This window comes from Myotis davidii, unplaced genomic scaffold (genome assembly GCF_000327345.1).
Source record: "Myotis davidii unplaced genomic scaffold, ASM32734v1 scaffold608, whole genome shotgun sequence".
NCBI lineage: Eukaryota > Metazoa > Chordata > Mammalia > Chiroptera > Vespertilionidae > Myotis > Myotis davidii.
Window position 1 is genome coordinate 3,073,507 of NW_006300025.1, and position 18,470 is coordinate 3,091,976.

Consider the following 18,470-nt stretch of genomic DNA (forward strand, 5'->3'; position numbering starts at 1 on the left):
AAGAAGGCCCCGGCAGGTCAAGGTTTTGATTCTTTGAAAAGTCAGAATGCATATTTTAAAAATACAAACTCTCCCAATTTTTAAGGTGACTGATAAACTCAATTTTTTTGAGTAAGGTTGGAGGCCAGCCACAGTTCAAACAAAGCCCATCTGGGGGCTGAATTCGGCCTGTAGGTTTTGTAGGCTCTGGGTTTTGAATGTTTGCTTTGACATTGAGCTAACAGCTGCTTCTCGGTTTCCTCTGGTCATTGGTCAGATTCTAGAGCCTCGCCTCCTCTTTAAAAGCCCCCTGGGCTCCTGAAACAGCTCCTCCCCCAGATCTGAGGTGCAATGGTCACAATTTCTGTGGGCTTGCTCCATGTCGGCCGAGGTCTCTTTTACAGCATGGCCCCAAAGTGGCCACACTACGTCTTCACAATGTGACCTGAAGCCTTTGCTGCTGCGACCCAGACCTCATAGTCCTCGTGCTGTGGTCCAGGCAATGCAGGGCACTCACCTACCACATCACCCTCTTCTCTCATCTTAACTCTGTGCTCAGCCAAACTCCTCCAACCTTTTCCACCGTGGCTGCTAAATACACATCACCCTCATCCTGTACTCACAGCTGGTTACCCAAACCCAGGTCATGGACGGCAGCCTACCTCCTAATCTCACTTTGGGGGTTTGGGTGTGGCAGGCTCACCTGCTGTGACAGTTCTGACTTCTGCTTTTGCCCAAATAAAATTAGTTAAGGCACTCTAGATCTTCGTGAAAGTTGCTGATAATAAATTTGTTGGATGGAAGAGGGGTTGAGCTGAGTTATGGTACATACGCTACTAGAGACACAAGGGACCCAGTCTCAATGGGTGATCCACGAATTAACGCATTTTAGGTTTGGCCACCTTGAAGTCACCAGCTCCCATGGGTCCACATTTCTCTCTCCTATCTGCCAGATGATTATGACACTTTATCTTGTGTTTTACTGAAATTAAGATTTATATTTTTAAGTTTTCTCTAATCTCTGAGAATGCGTGTGTTTGGGATATTTTATTTGTGAACTAATTCTTTTCTGAAGGATCACATGCCATTTAACAACCTAGTCTAACAATTTTACAAGGAATCCATGCAACATCCCCAAATTCACCCTTTAATCCTTTGAAACGAGGAAATTTTCCTGTTTTCAATACTAGGTGCAGCTTTTTAAGACATGATTTCTAAAAAAAAAAGTTCTTGTGATTCTGAGACTATTATAAAACAGTTCTAAAACCAGACATGTGTGGTCTTGAAGGCTGGGTCTTACTTGCAGGGGCAATTCTTTTTTATTCTTAACCCTTTTCGGTCCAACCTCAAGGCTGACTCAACAGACCAGGCGCTGGAAGCAGGTCCAAGTCGAGCAATAAGAACATTAAAAAGTTCAACATTCAGTCCCATCAATTAATTTGGACAAGGCTGTTTGAATTCCAAAAATAACATTGGACCACAAAGGATTATGTGTTCTCAGTGACTGGAGTTTCTCTTCCTACACGAAGACACTTGCTGCCCCTTCTCGTGTGAAGAAGACAGAGGGCAACGTGGATTGGGCTAAGAATGACGACCTCCGTCAGCACAGGGCGAAGCTCCTCTCTTAACCCTGGTTTAATACGAAGGCATCAGTCCACTCTATGCAACCACGCTGGCTGCTCTTACATGCCTCCCTCCTTCTTTCTCAGAGAAATAGTCTTAATTTTATAATTAAAAAATCCCTCATTTCTTATTCCCTTTACAACCTCAACCCATGCATGGGGATATGCCATTTTTACCTCGGAACTCCACTTTTTGAAATGTGCGTCCCCATGACTGGGCACAGGTCTACTTGAGTTTTTCTCCCGTTCTTACACAATCTCAAACGCAAATTCATTATTTTCTGCAACATCCACAGTCACAAATCCAGTCTATTAAGTTGCTAAGGAATGTATCCAAAATAGTGGTTCCCCTCATTTGCTTCCTGTGTCTTCTGAGCGATGAGACTGCTTGCCAGACAAGAACTTCTCAAATGCTGATGCCCTAGCAGAACATATCTTGGATCTAACATGAAGCAGTGTAAATCTCTATTACGCTATACTTTGTCTTTGGGCCTATGTACTAGTAGAAATGTGGGTTAGAGAAGCTTGTGCAGGCCTCCTGTGTGGAGTATCACTCCACTCGGGCTGCCGGTCTTCAGCCCAGCTCTCTCCTGTGCATTTTCCATACTTCGGCACTACAATCCTTCTTTCTTTTTGGTGTTGCTATTATCTGAACTGTGCTTGCCTCTTTCCTTGAAGAAATTCAGTTCTAAGTCCTATTACACCCAATGCTCTAGGTAAAGACTTGAGGCTGCTAGAAGCGGCCATGCGTCTGACCTCCCCACACCCCCGCTCCCCCAAGCCTATGTCTTGCTTGACCACTCTGCTGAAGGTAAAGCTTCATTTCCTCCTTGCTTTTCTGAGAAGCTATTTCTCCTTTTCCTCCCCCTTCTCTCTCTTCACCACCCCTCCCAAACCTACTCTTCCAGTGTGATGCTACACAAAGTCCTCGATCCTCTTCTCATCACCCTCTGCCCCCCAGCAACTCTAGCTGGTCCACACTGAGTTAGTCTACCTGCTTATGTAGGCATCCAACCCATCTCCCTGCCACTGCCCAAGATAGGCCCTCACTTACTCTTTGAACTCCTTCCACTGCCCCTGCAATGCCTTTGTCCCGTCCATCGTGTGTGTGTGTGTGTGTGTGTGTGTGTGTGTGTGTGTGCGTGTGCGTGTCTTCCACACTCTGCTGTATGAAGCATCTATGCCTATGGCTAGGACAATGCCTGGCACATGGAAGGGACATAGGAAATGTTGGTAAAGGCGTAACTAGTTCTGCATGGCAAAATACACCACAGAGTACCACTTGCCTCATTTTCATACACCTCTCTTAAGTATATGGAGACAATGGAGGAAATTAAAGGTTTTCTCAGAAAAAAGAACAAAGATCCCACTAGAGATAAAAGAAACAGGAGAGAAGGGCCATTTTTGAAGGTGTATACAGTGAAACAAAACTTACCAATATTAAGAAGTCATGAGTATAAGAGAAAAGTTCTGGTATTATCAAATAGATCTACTAATTGCAAAGGAAACTAAATGTGAATGTGAAAGAATGAGGTACAAAATTACTTTTTCTTAGGCAGCCTAGTTCTCTCAGTCAAATGCTGACATTCCAGAGAGGAGAGATGGCAAGTGCCATTGAGACTATTGTTCTGTTGAAGTGGACGTTTATTTTAAAAAGCCACCATCTGTCTGATTCAGGGTGAACTCCTCCGAATGGGCACAATGCATATTGTGTGCAATCTTTTTCCTGAAATAAGTTATCTGAGGAGGAGAATGAAAGCTCTGGCTCAAATGCTTTTGGAAACTTTTATCAACTGACCATGGCTTGGTTTTGGAATCTTTAGTTGGCTTGGGAACTGTAAACATGACATGTGGCAAGCTTCCCATTTACAACACTCTGAGGCACAGGCCCTCTGATTGCCCACAAGGGATAGAAAAGCAGATGGCAGGTGAGTTGGCCCTCATCACTCAGAAGCGCAGTGGCCACAGGACGAAGGCTCCGCCGGACAGATTGGATTTAGCCCGCCAAGGAAGTTACCAGAAAACCCAGAGGGAACAAAGGGACGAGGCTGAACTGTGACTAAGGCTACTTTCTAACTGTGTTAATATTTTTAGATCATGTAAGTCAATGGTATTTTGCAGTTTCCTATGAGCCTTCACCACACTGTTCCAATTTTTTTTTTATCATTTAGCCAAGGGTACATCAAATAAGAACTCCTTTGATATAGGTTCTAAGCTGGATTTACTGCTCAAAAAGACCCTAAGATTTACAAAAAACAAAGGCATATCCATCCCAACAATGCTCCCAGTCCTCTGCTTAATAAGAAATGCTGTATTTTCTTGAATATTACTGAACAAAATTGATATGGAACTGCCCACATTTCTACTTCCAGTTAAATGTATGACTGAATGTCAACCGCCACTATTCAAGGCAGTTAAGCATCATCATTAGCTGGAAACAAACAGCTACTGCAAACTAACACCACTGCCTCTTCATTAACAGGTTCAATGTGTAGCTCTCCATGGTCAGTACAAAGGATTTACAGAACGTCTGAACTACACAGCATGCCCTTTGCTCATAAAACAGTCATCTGGATACCTAGAAAGCGAATGACATTTTGATGAAATGAGCAGTTTGGCAATGTTCTACTTAACAACTGCAATCTAAATATCAGAAACAAAACGAGGACACAGCAGCGTCCATATAAATGGCCCGTGTTGACAAAGAAATGCCCCTTTCTTTGCGGATACCCACTACTATACCTAATTCTAGGGAAACTGTAATATAACTCTTTTTCAGATTTTTTGCTCTCTTAAATGAACTGTGTCTTCTAGGGCCATGCACACAAGCTGCTTCATTCCTTAAAGGGTCTTAGTTCATAAATCAATACAGTTTTTCCAAGGGATATACTGTCAGCTTTAGGAAGGAGAATAAAATCTAATAAACTCCAGGCCCAGAGTTCTCCAACTTACACTGGGTGGTGGTGGGTAAGGGGCTGTTCAGAATGGGCTCCAGACAGGGCTTCATGGGCCTGTGACTGAGCAGCTGCTTATGACAAGCCCTGCGTGGCTTAATGTCCTGCTGCTGCCACCTGGAAATTCTTAACAGTTTCTCCTTTGGTTTTGTGTTCTGCACTTTAAGTCTGATGAGACAATGGAGCATACACATGGGCAGAGGAGACACACATAGTATGTGGTCTGCTGGCCCCTTGCCCCTCGCCCTATGAGCACAGGATACCAGTTATGCCTGAAGTTTGGAGTGACCTTGGAATGACCCAAAGAAAGCACCTGGGACGTGTGGTACGGTCTATGGCTGAGGAAGCAGAGACCTGCCTACACGGAGGGGCCACACTCTCCATCGGAACCAGATCTTGCTTTGAATGCAGAAAAAAAAATACGGGTGTTTTACTTCACATGAATATCCAAGGAACCCTATGTAGCCTTAGTGTGTTACTTCCATGTACAGATGTTCCTCGATTTACAATGGAATTTAAACCCATCGTAAGTTGAAAATGTATTTACTACACCTAGCCCACCGAACATCATCATTGGGCAAATCATCGGACACAATAAATACAGTGGAGAGCATTGGTTGTTTATGCTCGTGATCATGTGTCTGGCCCCTACACGTCCTCTCTACCTGAGGCCCTGGCTCAGGCAACCCGGATGCTGTACTCAGAACAGAACTTGCAAGGCAGGCCATGAGATTAAAGGATTATGGAAGCTCGGCTTCCTCAGGTACCACCCAGAAAACCATCTCTGCTGAAAACAGGCTCTTACATGTGTCACAAGCACCCTGATGGACTTGACCATGCAGAAAATCCTAAAAAAAAACCCCACAAATTTACCACTTGAAAACACTCTGACCTTGTACTTGCTAAGTGTCCTCTGCCAAAATGCTTCCCTGCTGCCTAGGCACAGCTTCTCTCTCATCCCTCTAACCTCAGTGTACACGCTCTCTCGGATGAGGACTTTCCCCCACATTCACCTTCCTCCCATTTAGCTGTTTTACAGAACTTCATGAGCTTCTTTGTCTTTGCTGTGAAGCACAGAGCAAGAACCTCATCTGCAATGTTCAACAAAATAACCAAGCATGTATCTTATAATGAGAAGTTAGATAGGTGGAGAAGGTGACGTGACCAAAGTCAAAATGGACTTATATACAAAACGGAATTTTTGTTTGCAAATAAATTTCTTGCCTTGATTCAACATATTTGATGGATGAGTGTCCCACGCATCCTAGGTGACATGCAAACTGACAAACCAATTGCAGAACACGGCTTTCTCATTTCTGCCAAGGCCTCTTTTCAATGGCATGTGAAATAAAAACTCCACGCTGTAGGCTGAATCTATACCAGCCACGAGATTAAGTCTAGAGTGCTGTTGAAATCACTGCAAAGAATGCCATCTCCCAAACGTGCACCGCCAGCCTGAACAAAGCATCAGGGAGCACGCTGAAGGGAATAATGCTACCCTGGCCCCTGGGGAGGGACCAGATGGGACCTAATAGCTCTTTTCTACTTCTAATTTCTATGATAATTCCAAGTTGCCACATGGCATATGTATTTTTTTTTAATCTAAAAACAGAATATCAGTCAATGAAGTGACCAGGGTTTTAAAGTAAGGAATTTTTCATAAATTGTATCTATTCACACATGGTATTTCTCACTCACCTCTCACCTCCAACCTCCAGTGACATATCACTTATGGTTAGGTTGGGAGAAGTAGAGAGAACCAAGTCAAATGCAATATGTTTATAATCATTATCAATACCAGTTAGAAACAAAGGTTTATTAGGAGATTAGATGCCTTTTACAACAATTTTATGAAGTCACGTTAATTTCTTTTTCTTATAATCAGAGATCATGCCTGGATTTTAAAGCAGTAGTATGCTAATTAATGTTTGATAAAAATTACAAAAGTGAAATTTCTTCTGTTTTTAGAGAAGATCAAGAATTAGAGAAGTGACAGTAATTTGGGAAAATTACAAAAGAATTTCTAGCCATTCCTACTGATGAGTTCAAATGCAACTTGGTTAAGGACACCTTTTCCTGTCCTCCCAACTGGATGCGACTTCTCTTGCCTCTGACCTCCTCCTCGACTGCTGTTTGTACTCTCTGGTGGCACCTGCCACACTCTTTGATTTATTAGAGTCATTTCATTTGCTATTGGTTTCTGGTAGGCCTTCTGAGTGACCTCACAACAGACTGCAACAAATGGGGTGGATGCAGGAGGAGATTGAACTTGAGGAAATACCCGAGAACATATATATGAACCTCTCTTTAGTCATAGCTTCTTAGTGCAAACTTATGTGACTAAATTATGAAAAAAAACCCTCTAAGTTTAATGCAACATGGAATTGTTATAGGTAATAAAAATTAACAAATGATATTATGTTATTGCAACAAAAATTGAAAACCTTTTCCCTCTTCAGCCCAGTTGTTAATACTTACCTCTGATGAAAAACTGCCAGGATTCTGGGTTCTGGGGTAGTTAATAAGTTGCATATTTAAAGCAAAAAGATACAAGCTCTGGTAGAGTGGGATGAGGCACTTCACGGCCCTGCTGGCGTTGATGCACGTGGCACATATGAGGCTTGGCAGTAGCTTCCCACTCACTATGGCTCCATCAAACAGAGGCCCAAAAAATGGAACCTGTGGATTCAAAACAGAAAAACACTTAATTTTCAAAAAAACAGTTAAAGTCAAACCAAAGATATGAGAACCACCAATGGGTGTCTCAGACCTGCCATGACCATGAAGGCTGTCGCCCACAGAATAAATGCTGATCTGAACGGGACACAGATTGAGGGCTTTCGAATCAAGCGAAAAGGGATTGCTCCACAATGCTCCTCTACTATGGCCTCTTTATCTTTAGCAAAGCTTCTAATGTCAAATTATTACCAGGTTATTCATTTCCTGCTGTCATTTACAGAAAGGCATTATTCCTTTTATAAGTGCCTACATCCTATGGATTGTGCACAATAAGCAGCCTTGTCTCACTGAAAACCTCTAGCTTTGCATCCTTCTGAAGCCAATTTTGGAACTGGAGAAATTTCTGCATGGATCTTGATTTATATTAACTATTAATAGAGATGATGATTATTCCTGTTAGCATCTACTTAGAGTCCTCATTCTGTTTGAACCTTCTTTCTCTCTGCTTCCAATATTTGCATTATTCTCATTTCCCTCTTTTTCTTTTTTAACAGAGGCTCAGCTTTCCTTCACTGGACCCACTTCTATATATAGGCAACCCATGAAGTTTTGGTGTCGGCCTTTTTTGGATTTTTTTTCTTCTCTCTCTCTCTCACTTCTTTTTTTCCATCAGAATTTCATAAACTGGACTCCATTCACTAATGCAGAGATTGTCAGCTTCATGAGGTCAAGGATTGGGTCTGTCTTGTAACTCTTGTATTTATTCACCCTCACATTTGCTCATTCATTCACTCAAAACCTTTTATTATGTGACAGATACTATTCTACTCACTAGGAACACAGCAGTGAATAAAAAAAAAATCCAGATTTCACTGGGCTTAGAATTTATTGGAGGTTTCAGAGAATATACAGCACAAACACATAAAATATATGAAGTAAAGGTGCTAAAGTGAAAAATAAAGCAGGGAAGAGCAATAGGCCTCTTTTTGTGGGGGAAGTCCTCCACATGGCCAGGGAGAGCTTTAAGCATAAGATGGTATTTCAGTAAAGACCTGACAGAAGTGAGGAAATGATCTCCAAGCTATGTTGTCATCTGATAGAAAAGCATTCCTGGCAGAGGAACAGCAAATACAACTGTGTGAGCAAGAAAAAGAACAGAAGGAGATAAAGTTGGACAGGTAGTAATAGGGTCCTTGTAGGAAGTTTTAAGTATTCTAGATTTCTGTTCTGAGTAAGAAGAAAGCTGTGGGAGTTATGCATTCTAACCATATGCCAAGTACGGTGCTACTTATTGGAGGTTTTGCTTCTCCATCTCCAGCCACTCCTTCTTAATCTTCTTTGCAAATTATGATCTAACCTACATTTTAAAGGTACTGTCTGGCTGTTATTTTGGGAAAGTTATGGACACCAGTTAGGAAGTTACTGAATAATTCATGCAAGAGATGATGATGGCTTGGAACAGAATGGTAGCAGGAGAAATGGGAAGAGGTGGTTGGTTTCTGGATATAGTTTGAAGGTAGAGCTGACAGGATTCTCTGAGGATTATTAATAAAGTGAAAGAGAAAAGAAAAATAAAAGGAGTCAAGGATGATGCCATGGTTGTGTAGTCTGGCACTTGGAAGGCAGGAGCCACCTTTTCCTGAAATGGAGAAGACTGATTGTGTGTGTGCGTGTGTGTGTTTGTGTGTAGGGGCGGGGGATGGGAGGGTTTCATTAGCTCAATTTTACACATGCTAAGTTTGGGATGCCTATTAGATGCCAGTGGTAATGTATGAAGGCAGCAGAATATATATCAGGCTAGAAGTCAAGGGAGGGGCTCAGGGTAGAGAATTTACAGAGTTATTAATTTATAGATGGGGCTGACAGTCACAAGATTGGATAATCAGATGAGCAAGAAAAGAGGTTCAAGGACTATATTTTGTGGCCCTCCAACGTTTGGAGGTTGGAGACATGAGGAAGAATTTGCAAAGAAGATTAAGAAGGAGTGGCTGGAGATGGAGAAGCAAAACCTCCAATAAGTAGCACTGTACTTGGCATATGGTTAGAATGCAAATACCTGTTGGATAAGTAAATTAATGAACATGCAAAATAATTTAGATTAATGAATGAATATGGGTCTCCAGCCTAGGTCTTCTGACTTGTGTCAAGGACAATCTGTAGAACACCTTTTCTATTACTGGTCTCAGGGGAAGGTCTTGGGATCCAATGGTGAAAGGCTGTATTTGCCCATAGGAACTTACATAAGACAACTATGGACTACATCTCGCAACAAAGATGTAAAAAACCTTTACAAATTGTTAGCAAATCAAATTCAGCAATATACAAAAAAGATATCCTGACCAAGTGGTATTTTCCATTAAAAAGAAACAAAGTTGATTTAACATTCATAAATCCATCAATGCAATTTACTACATTAACAGAATAAAGAAGATAAACTACATGATATAAAGAAAGCATAGATAAAAATTCACGATATAAAAAATTTCCCAGCAATCTGGGAATAGATTTGATAAAGTTTTAAAGGAAAAAAAGTATTATATTATAATTAATGGTCAAATATTAAATGTTTTCAGCCTGAGATTTGTAAAGTCTCACTTCTTCTATTCAACATTTTGAAGATCCCTGTTATTATAATAAAGAAAAATAAGAAAAAGAAAAAAGGAACTTAAAGATTAAAAAGAAGTAGTTATTGTTATTCACAGATAATATAATAGTGCACACAAGAAATTCAAAGTTAACTAGAATTAATAAGTAAATTTTGAAAGATCACAGGATATAATATTTCCTTGAAATCAGTATTTGTGAATGTTAGCAACTAACAACTGGAAAAATAACATTTAAAAATGCTGTTTGTGATAGCAACAAAAGCATCGAATATTTAGAAATAAATGTGACAAAAGCTCTGGAAGACATCTATAGTTACAATGAAAGACAACTTGAATAAGTGGAAAGATGTACAATGTTCACGGATTGGAAGTTTCCATACTTTTAAGATATCAGGTCTTCTGAAATTGAGTTATAGATTCTGCACAAACCAAATAAAAATTCTAGTAAGCTCTTTTTATAGATATGGACAAGCTTATTCTAAATTTATATGGAAATAAAAAGACATAAAGTAGCCAAGACAATTATAAGATCTATGTTACTTGACACAGTGCCCTGGCATGAAGCAGCCTCAATAGATATATGCTGCCTGAATGACTGAATGAAGGCCTCCAGCTCCCCAGGCTCTGAGGGCTAGACACTAACCAAATCTGTTGCTTCTCTTCACATTCCTAGAATAAGATCTGTTGTGACCGTCTGTCTTTTACTTCATGGAGATGGCCGAAAGGTCAGAGAGAAAGAGTGACAGGCGTGGCCCTTGTGTCCTGAGCAGGCGTCTGTAGCAATATCTCTTCTTTTGTTTGGTGGATGTGAGAAAAGGGCTCCACAGTTAAAACACAGAGATGTAAAAACGGCAAAGATTGGGCAAAGCTATTTTAAGATTAGTACCTACAGTACAGAGGAAGCAGTCAGATCTGAGGAAACTCAAATGGGAACAAAGAAGGATGGGATTTAGTTCTACTAGTGATGGCAACTGAGTGTTTCCTCCTTAACGCAGTACTGGGAGAGTGGGCATCTTAATTCCAAAGGAGAAAAATCAAGGAACGAGTCCTCATCTTCTAAAATCACTCACTGTTGCCTAGTTCCAGTAACAATGACAACAAAGAAATAAGAAAATAAGTAAGAATAATTTTTTCCTTCTCTCTTTAGCAACACCACACTAAAAAAAAAAAAAAGAGTTTATTTAAAATATAGTCCTAGAAAAAAATAAGTGCATTTCCTCCTATGACGTCCAGTAAAAGCTGCCCAAAAGTGAACCTGTGTGATAGGATTCATGCAGAAAACAAAACAACAAAACCAACAACAAACAACAAACTAATGAATTTCAGATTTCCCACAGAAAATACATCTGTAAGGATAAATTCTCTAATTCTGGGGGCAAATTCTTAGAAGAGATATGTACTCTATAGTTTAGGAAAGCAGACATCAAAAAGATGAAAGCAAATAGGAGGGCAATTCTATGAATAAAGTTGTTTCAGGAGAAATGGTTTATTTATTTTTGTTTTATTATTATTTTTTTAATCCTCATCCAAGGATATTTTTCCATTGGTTTTTAGAGAGAGTGGAAGAAAGAAGGACGGAGAGAAATACCAATGTGAGAGAAACACATCAATTGGTTGGCTCCTGCATGTGCCCTGACCAGGGCCCAGGCTGGGGAGGAATCTGCAACTGAGGTATGTGCCATTGACTGGAATCAAACCCAGGACCCTTTGGTCTGCAGGCCAATGCTCTATCTAGCCATTGAGCCAAACGGCTAGGGTGAGTAGAGATGGTTTAAAAGAGTTGTGAGGCTCTTTTGAAAACAGTTGTATGATCACAAAAATGTGGAAGAATATGAATGGGCATCATCATGAGAAATAGCAGTAATAAGATTACGATTCATTGAGAACAAAGTCACATTTTGTAGCTCAGAGGTAGACGGTGAGAGCTGTCTTGCTTTCTGACAGGAAGCAGGATCTACCATTTGCCACTCGGTGTACATTCACACCCTGCCTCTGGCTGGCCACAGGAAGGAGGAGAAGGCAAAGGAGAATAAGATGTATATATCACAGACCAACTAAAAAAGGGGAAAACAATGTCAACTCTTGAGGAAGATCAACTGAGCAGTGATTCTCAATGGCCAAATTGTTATGAAAGCTAAAGCAGGAGGTAAGAGTTAATCATAGGCTATAGATTTTTACCATCTGTACTGAAGCTCATCTTATATATAAATGCTCTTTATTATTTTCTGGCAACTGCTTGTGGGTGAATCAGATAATCTTTCAGAAGCTGGACAAAAGGAACAACATAAATCCCTTGTATCCAGAGACTGGCTCTAATTAGGAGTGGCAACAAATTAGAGAATAAATTTGATTTTGATGTAACATCTGCGAATGACAGCTGCCTTTTCACCAAATTCTCAATGACATTCCTTTACTAAAAATAATAACAATAATAATAAATTACCAAAACAGAACAAACTGCAGTAATTCATTTAATAATGTATTTTAGTACATTCTGGTTATTTTCAGTTACCTTTTTATTTTTATTTATTTTTTTTTAAAATATATTTTATTGATTTTTTACAGAGAGGAAGGGAGAGAGATAGAGAGTTAGAAACATCGATGAGAGAGAAACATCGATCAGCTGCCTCCTGCACATCTCCCACCGGGGATGTGCCCGCAGCCCAGGTACATGCCCTTGACCGGAATCGAACCTGGGACCCATCAGTCCTCAAGCCGACGCTCTATCCACTGAGCCAAACCGGTTTCGGCTTCAGTTACCTTTTTAAAATAAATGATTCTTTACATATTCAAAAGTTAACTCACTTTCCCCAAGAATTTCCCAGAGTATTTTAAAGTGTATGACTTAATCTCAAAAAGGTTATTTTATTGGGATTGAGATAAATATTTAAGAAAACTGCACATTTGAAACAAAAAGAAATTTATATAACCTTGGTATAGTCCAAGCATGTCAAACTTGAGGCCCACAACGAATATTTTTGCAGCCCAGCCAATATAAGGGTATGTAAGAAACCTTTTAATAAAAATTACATAACTTGATTTTTACAATATCCTGTTATACATAATTATAACGAACTACAATGTTCGCTAATGACTGATTACTATAATCGTGTTGCATTCATTTCCCTTATGCGCCTTGCATGCAGGCGCATCCTTTCTCTCCACTAATACTAGCAGTGAATATTTTAGCAGCCAATTGCCACTGACTTGTTTGGTGTGAGGAACAGGAAATATTTTGCTTTCGGAGAACAAGAAAACTAGGTTTATTTGCGTTATGCTTATTAATTTGTGCATTTATTCAGTGTCTGGTAAGCTAATGTTCAAGAAAAAAATATTAATTTTATTAAAATGTTCTATTATTTTATGTTAACGGTTACTCATTTACTTCAGCCCTTTGTATTCAGCATGTCTCTATTGAAATAAACCTATGTTTCTATGAAAATTGAAGCTTTTGTTTTTTTGCCGCCCACATACACTTAAACCTTGTTTATTTGACCCATGTTAGCCTTTGAGTTTGACATGCTTGTTGTAGTCAAACACACTCCCTATATAATGAAGCCACACTAGTCAAAGATTTTCTTTCTAGTGACTTCTGGTGCATTAATTCATCTTACCCAGCATTTCTGGGCACTTGTTCCAGGTGAAGGCCCTGGGCTAGCTGTCTTCCTGAAGAGGGACACATACACACACTCACTCGAGTCTGCAAGCAGCCTGGCGGGTTGGGACAACTTAGGAAAAGATGGGCATTTAGGAATGAGAGCATCCAGCCTTGAAGGGGCACTTAGGACCCTGAAAGGATGGTACAGAGAATTTGGAACCCAACCTGAATGTGACAGGAAGCTGAGGTCCAAAGAAATTGAGAGGTCTGCCCCAGATGCCCACCCACTTGTGGCAGCATGGGAGCTGGTACTTTGGGATCCCATCTCCTAAAGTTTAAAATGATTACTCTTTCCTGCCTATACTTCTGAGAAATGATTCCATCACCCTCCCTATTTCTCCCATGCCCATATCTACCAGGGCTGAGTAAAGTAGCATGTGGAGAACATGCTACTTCGTTTTTCAGTGACAACACGGACACTCTGGTTGAGGTGATCAGGAGAATCCTTCACAAGCTTCCTCTTTTTTCAGCTGCTCCTGGGCTAGGCTGCCTCAGCATGCCACCCTTTGGTCAGACAGTCACCAGACAGTCACTAATGTGCTTGGAGATAAACATGCCCCAAAGCACTAAAACTTACTTTCACAAATTCATAAAAGTAAGTGTTCTGAACATCAATATTATTGACACTTACTGGAAGAAGGAAAGCAATACGGGTACTGACTGCAATGTGGGAGCTTTATGAATCACCTTTCTGCAGAACAAATTGGACATTTTAACAAGCCCTTTAAATCACTCATATGCAAGTCTTCCCCGACTGCCGACTTAGTAATGAAAGTAGAAAAAAACAGGTCTGACAATAGCACATTTCTTTTCTGTAAACAAAGACTACTGTGTCGATATTTGTGGAGATGGACTTACTCTGAAAGTAATTTCACAGTGAAATGATGCTGCTAAGCACACTGATTTTTATTTCTTCTTTAAAAACTTTAATAAAAAGCTCAAGAAGTGAGTAGGTCCTTTTATGCGTGAGGGTTTTATATGCTCAATGTAAGCACACCCATACTTCTTCAGCATACCATTTCGAAAATGCTCTGTAAGAGGTGGTGGATTCTGCCAGACACATAATTTGTATATTTAAGGGAAGTGTATGGAATGAAAAAGCAAAATATGTTAAATTTCAAAGGACTTGAAAGCAATGCTGTCTGTGAGCTTGTATTACAAATAGCCCCACATTATTACATACACTATTAATGAGGCCGAATGAATGAGGGTACAATTTTGAATATGCATGACTCTGTCCAATGAGCAGGACTTTTGTGTACTGATGAGATTTCTTTTCCTCCTAAAAAAAGGATTAAAATTATTTTTAGAGAGAAGTATGGCTTCCCAGAGACCAGTCAAATAAAGGTACTTAGGCCACTGAGTCACACTATATTCAGAAGAAATATACAGGTGCTGAAAGAATAGCTTTGACTCTACCTAGAATTTTTGAAATCTGTACATCCTCCCAAAAGGAATATTCCTCAACTTTCAGCAGCTGCATCATTACAATTTCTAAGCAAAAATAATGATTTTTGGTGGAGATCCCTAAATGTTGGCAAGGTTAAATAAATAAACCTTCTGAGCACAAAGCCTTCACTTTCATAGTAAGGAGCCCAAGTTAAAAGACTAGGGAATGGGTAAATTATTGCACCAAATGGCTGAGAATTAATCTCTGCTGACTAGCTGTAATCTAACGAGACGTCTGTGTCCCAGGGAGCCCGCAGCATGTCCCTGGCGGTATGTGCAGTGTGTCGAGTCTGCGTGGCACCCTTTGTCCTCGCTCACAGGCGGCCTTTCCCCTCATTGTCCATAATATCCTCATGCATCTGGGACGCGTGGAATGCATTCACACTAACAGACTGACCATTGTTTTCTTCCAGAAGCTTTGTTGAGCAAAGACTGCATCACGGTTACTGATAATTATATTGCTTAATTAATCAAGACAAAAAAAATTTGCAAATCATTGCCTGGTTGCCAAGCAGGGAGATAAAAAATGACAATAATACAAGCTGAAGCAATATAACAAAAGTAACAGCTATCTGATCAGAAATTCTTATATAATGAAGCTATTAATGCTAAATCGGTTAATGTTAACATTGCTCCAGGTGTCTCTACTTAGATGCAAACAAAAAGGCTAACATTATGGATATAAAAGGCCAAATGTTGCCATGGATTCTGTAACCTGATAGAGAGGACAGCCTTTTCATTTGATTAGGGAATGCAATTTAAATACCAGGGACTGAAGCCAAACAAACAGACTTTCCCTCCACAAGCCTCTTGCATTCACCCTGGGGTCAGTGGTTGGTGAACAAAAGGTCAGCCACACTTGCCCTGGAAATGTCTGGATTAATTTTATTACATTGTAATGGTTTGTACTTTAAATGTAGGGATAACACTAAATTTCCAGTTGGCCATTATTCTCTTCTTCCCTTTAGGCTTTTTGAATTGAAATATTAAGAATGTGATTTGCTCAATTCATCTTGCCAGAATTCATGACCAAATTTTAAAACTTAAATACATTAAAAATTTTAAAAAGGTATGTTACTTGTTTTCATGCATTATAAGTGTAATATATTTCATGTTCTTTATATATTATAGAAATAAAGGCAACATTTTTAAAACATTAAATGACATTTTAGAGGGCCATGTTGAAAATGAACTAATATAACCAATTAATCCGTACTAAATATTAAAGAAACACATTTTCCAGTTTTGAAAGTTACTTGATAATAAATTTATTGATTGTCTAATACTAAAATTTTTAGTTTAATTCTTAAAGTTGAAGTACTCTTTATGGATAAACATAAATGTTACTAGCACTAAGAGCATTTTCTTATAAAAAAAATAAAGAGAAAACTTCACATATGCAGAAACCTGAATCAAAGATAATACAAATATTTAATATGAAAAACTTTTGGCATCTTCGCTCCCTGAATAGAAAAGAAAGCTCCCTTTATGTCAGGCTTCTCACCAGCCAGAGGGGGACTTTTCTGAATTCGTGACCCATCCTATACCTAGTCTGAGAAATAATTGTGTTAAGCTTAGGGATTATTATTTATTTTATTATCATATAACAAAAATAGTAACAGCAATAATAATAATAATGATGATAATAACAATAACTAACACTAATAGTTAATAGTTAAATAGCTTTTACTCTGGGCCAGGCACTGTTTGAAGCACCTTTCATTTTTTAGCTCACTTAATTATCCCGACTTTAACAGTTTAGATTACGTTATATACCCCAGTAAATATCAGTTACCTATTATTTTAAAGCTTAAAAACACTGAGTATTTAGAATGGTAACTTTAGCTCCTTTAGAATAATAATTTAGAATGTAATTTAAGATTATTTTTTTAATATCAAGCTTAAGTACAAGTCATTTTCTTGAGGAGTTGACTTAATACACTAAATGTTTAATTAATACACTTAAAAAAAACCTTCTATGAATAATTCCAAAACAAATACAAGTCCCTATATAAAGCACTGCTGAAGTACCACTAAAGACATGGCAAGGGTCAAGACTGCATCCATGCCCTAGCCGGTTTGGCTCACTGGATAGAAGGGTCCCGGGTTCGATTCCAGGCAAGGGCATGTACCTTAGTTGCAGGCACATCCCCAATAGGGGGTGTGCAGGAGGCAGCTGATCAATGCTTCTCTCTCATCGAAGTTTCTAACTCTCTATCCCTCTCCCTTTCTCTCTGTAAAAAATCAATAAAATATATTAAAAAACAAAAAACAAAACTGCAGCCAATTTAGTACATTGCACACAACCATTGGATAGTTCCAGCCTTTCCCATGATCAGTACCATATGGCATGGCTGAATGATTCTGTGGCAGGTGCTTCAATGGCTAAAAGTCATCACCTGGGACATGCTACAGAAGGCCAGCCTCTTCCTGGACATACCCATAATCCTTTAGGATTGACCCCCCTATTAGCAACAGTTAGCCAGGCTCTATTAGGCGAGGGTGAATTCTACAACCATAGCCATCCACAAAGGCTAGATGTGATATGGGGTTTGTTCAATTCTTATTATTATTCAATATGCCCCAAATTTAAAAGTATACTTTCTTTTAATTACAAAATTTGAAACATTTTTAAAATCATACATTTAAAACATTAAAAAAAATCAGGCTAAGTAAATAATATATGGAATTCTGTGCTCATGATGAAAGATTCTTTGAAAATCCCAATTCTGACTTGATTCCTATAGCATCTATAATTCAGATACGTGTAAGCCATTCAACACTTTGGAAAAAAGTACCCTTTAACATATTTGTATCATTGTTTTTTAATAACAGTGAATCATAGGGCAAACGTTGTATGAGTCAGTTAATACAGTCGGTCAATAATGTGAAAATGTACCTCTGGTTTCTTGGTTATCGTGATAAAGAACATGTGATTCTTTATTGGGTAAATAATGATTGAAACGTCTCCGAAGGCGGTTGGGATAATGCCCCTGCGGTAGTCCCTGGAGTGTTCAGACCAGACGATGTGGACCTCGTCATTCCCCAAGTGACGAAGCTGCAATGGAAAATTGGCTCTTTATTAATCAGAGTAATACAAGCAGTTTATGAGGGGTCGTGGCTTACAAATTGAATTATAACACTCAGATGCAAAAATATTTTAGTACCAAAAATGGCTGCAACACCAATGTCCTCTATGAGGATTTGGAAGGGCATGAAAACACAGCTCACCTATGAGACATATTGGTACTAAGATGATGCTCACATGCAAACATTATGGCTGGATGGGGAAAAGAGCTTTTCAAGGATTTTTAAAAATTAAATTTCACTCCTGCATCAAAGCCTCATCATGCTTTATATTGCTGAGCATGTCTATAACTAATCAACAACATGAGTCTTTTATTCCATATTATGATAGAGCTTTATAAGAATTTAATGGTTATTAAGAAAAAAATCTATAATCTATAATAATAAAAGTGTAATATGCTAATTAGATCGGACGTCCTTACGGCCGAAGCCAGGG

The 18,470-nt window shown here is 39.2% G+C and overlaps 1 protein-coding gene across 1 annotated transcript in view; it reads right to left on the reverse strand.

Annotated features, from left to right (window-relative positions):
• The window catches only part of RALGAPA2 (Ral GTPase activating protein catalytic alpha subunit 2), a 270,837-nt gene that overhangs the window by 75,291 nt on the left and 177,076 nt on the right, over positions 1-18,470 (reverse strand). Inside the window, exons 35-36 of the mRNA XM_006776151.2 lie at positions 17,847-18,005; positions 7,107-7,234 (exon numbers count right to left, since the gene is read on the reverse strand). Of these exons, the coding sequence (XP_006776214.1) occupies positions 7,107-7,234; positions 17,847-18,005 (287 nt within the window). The remainder of the gene's footprint in view (positions 1-7,106; positions 7,235-17,846; positions 18,006-18,470) is intronic.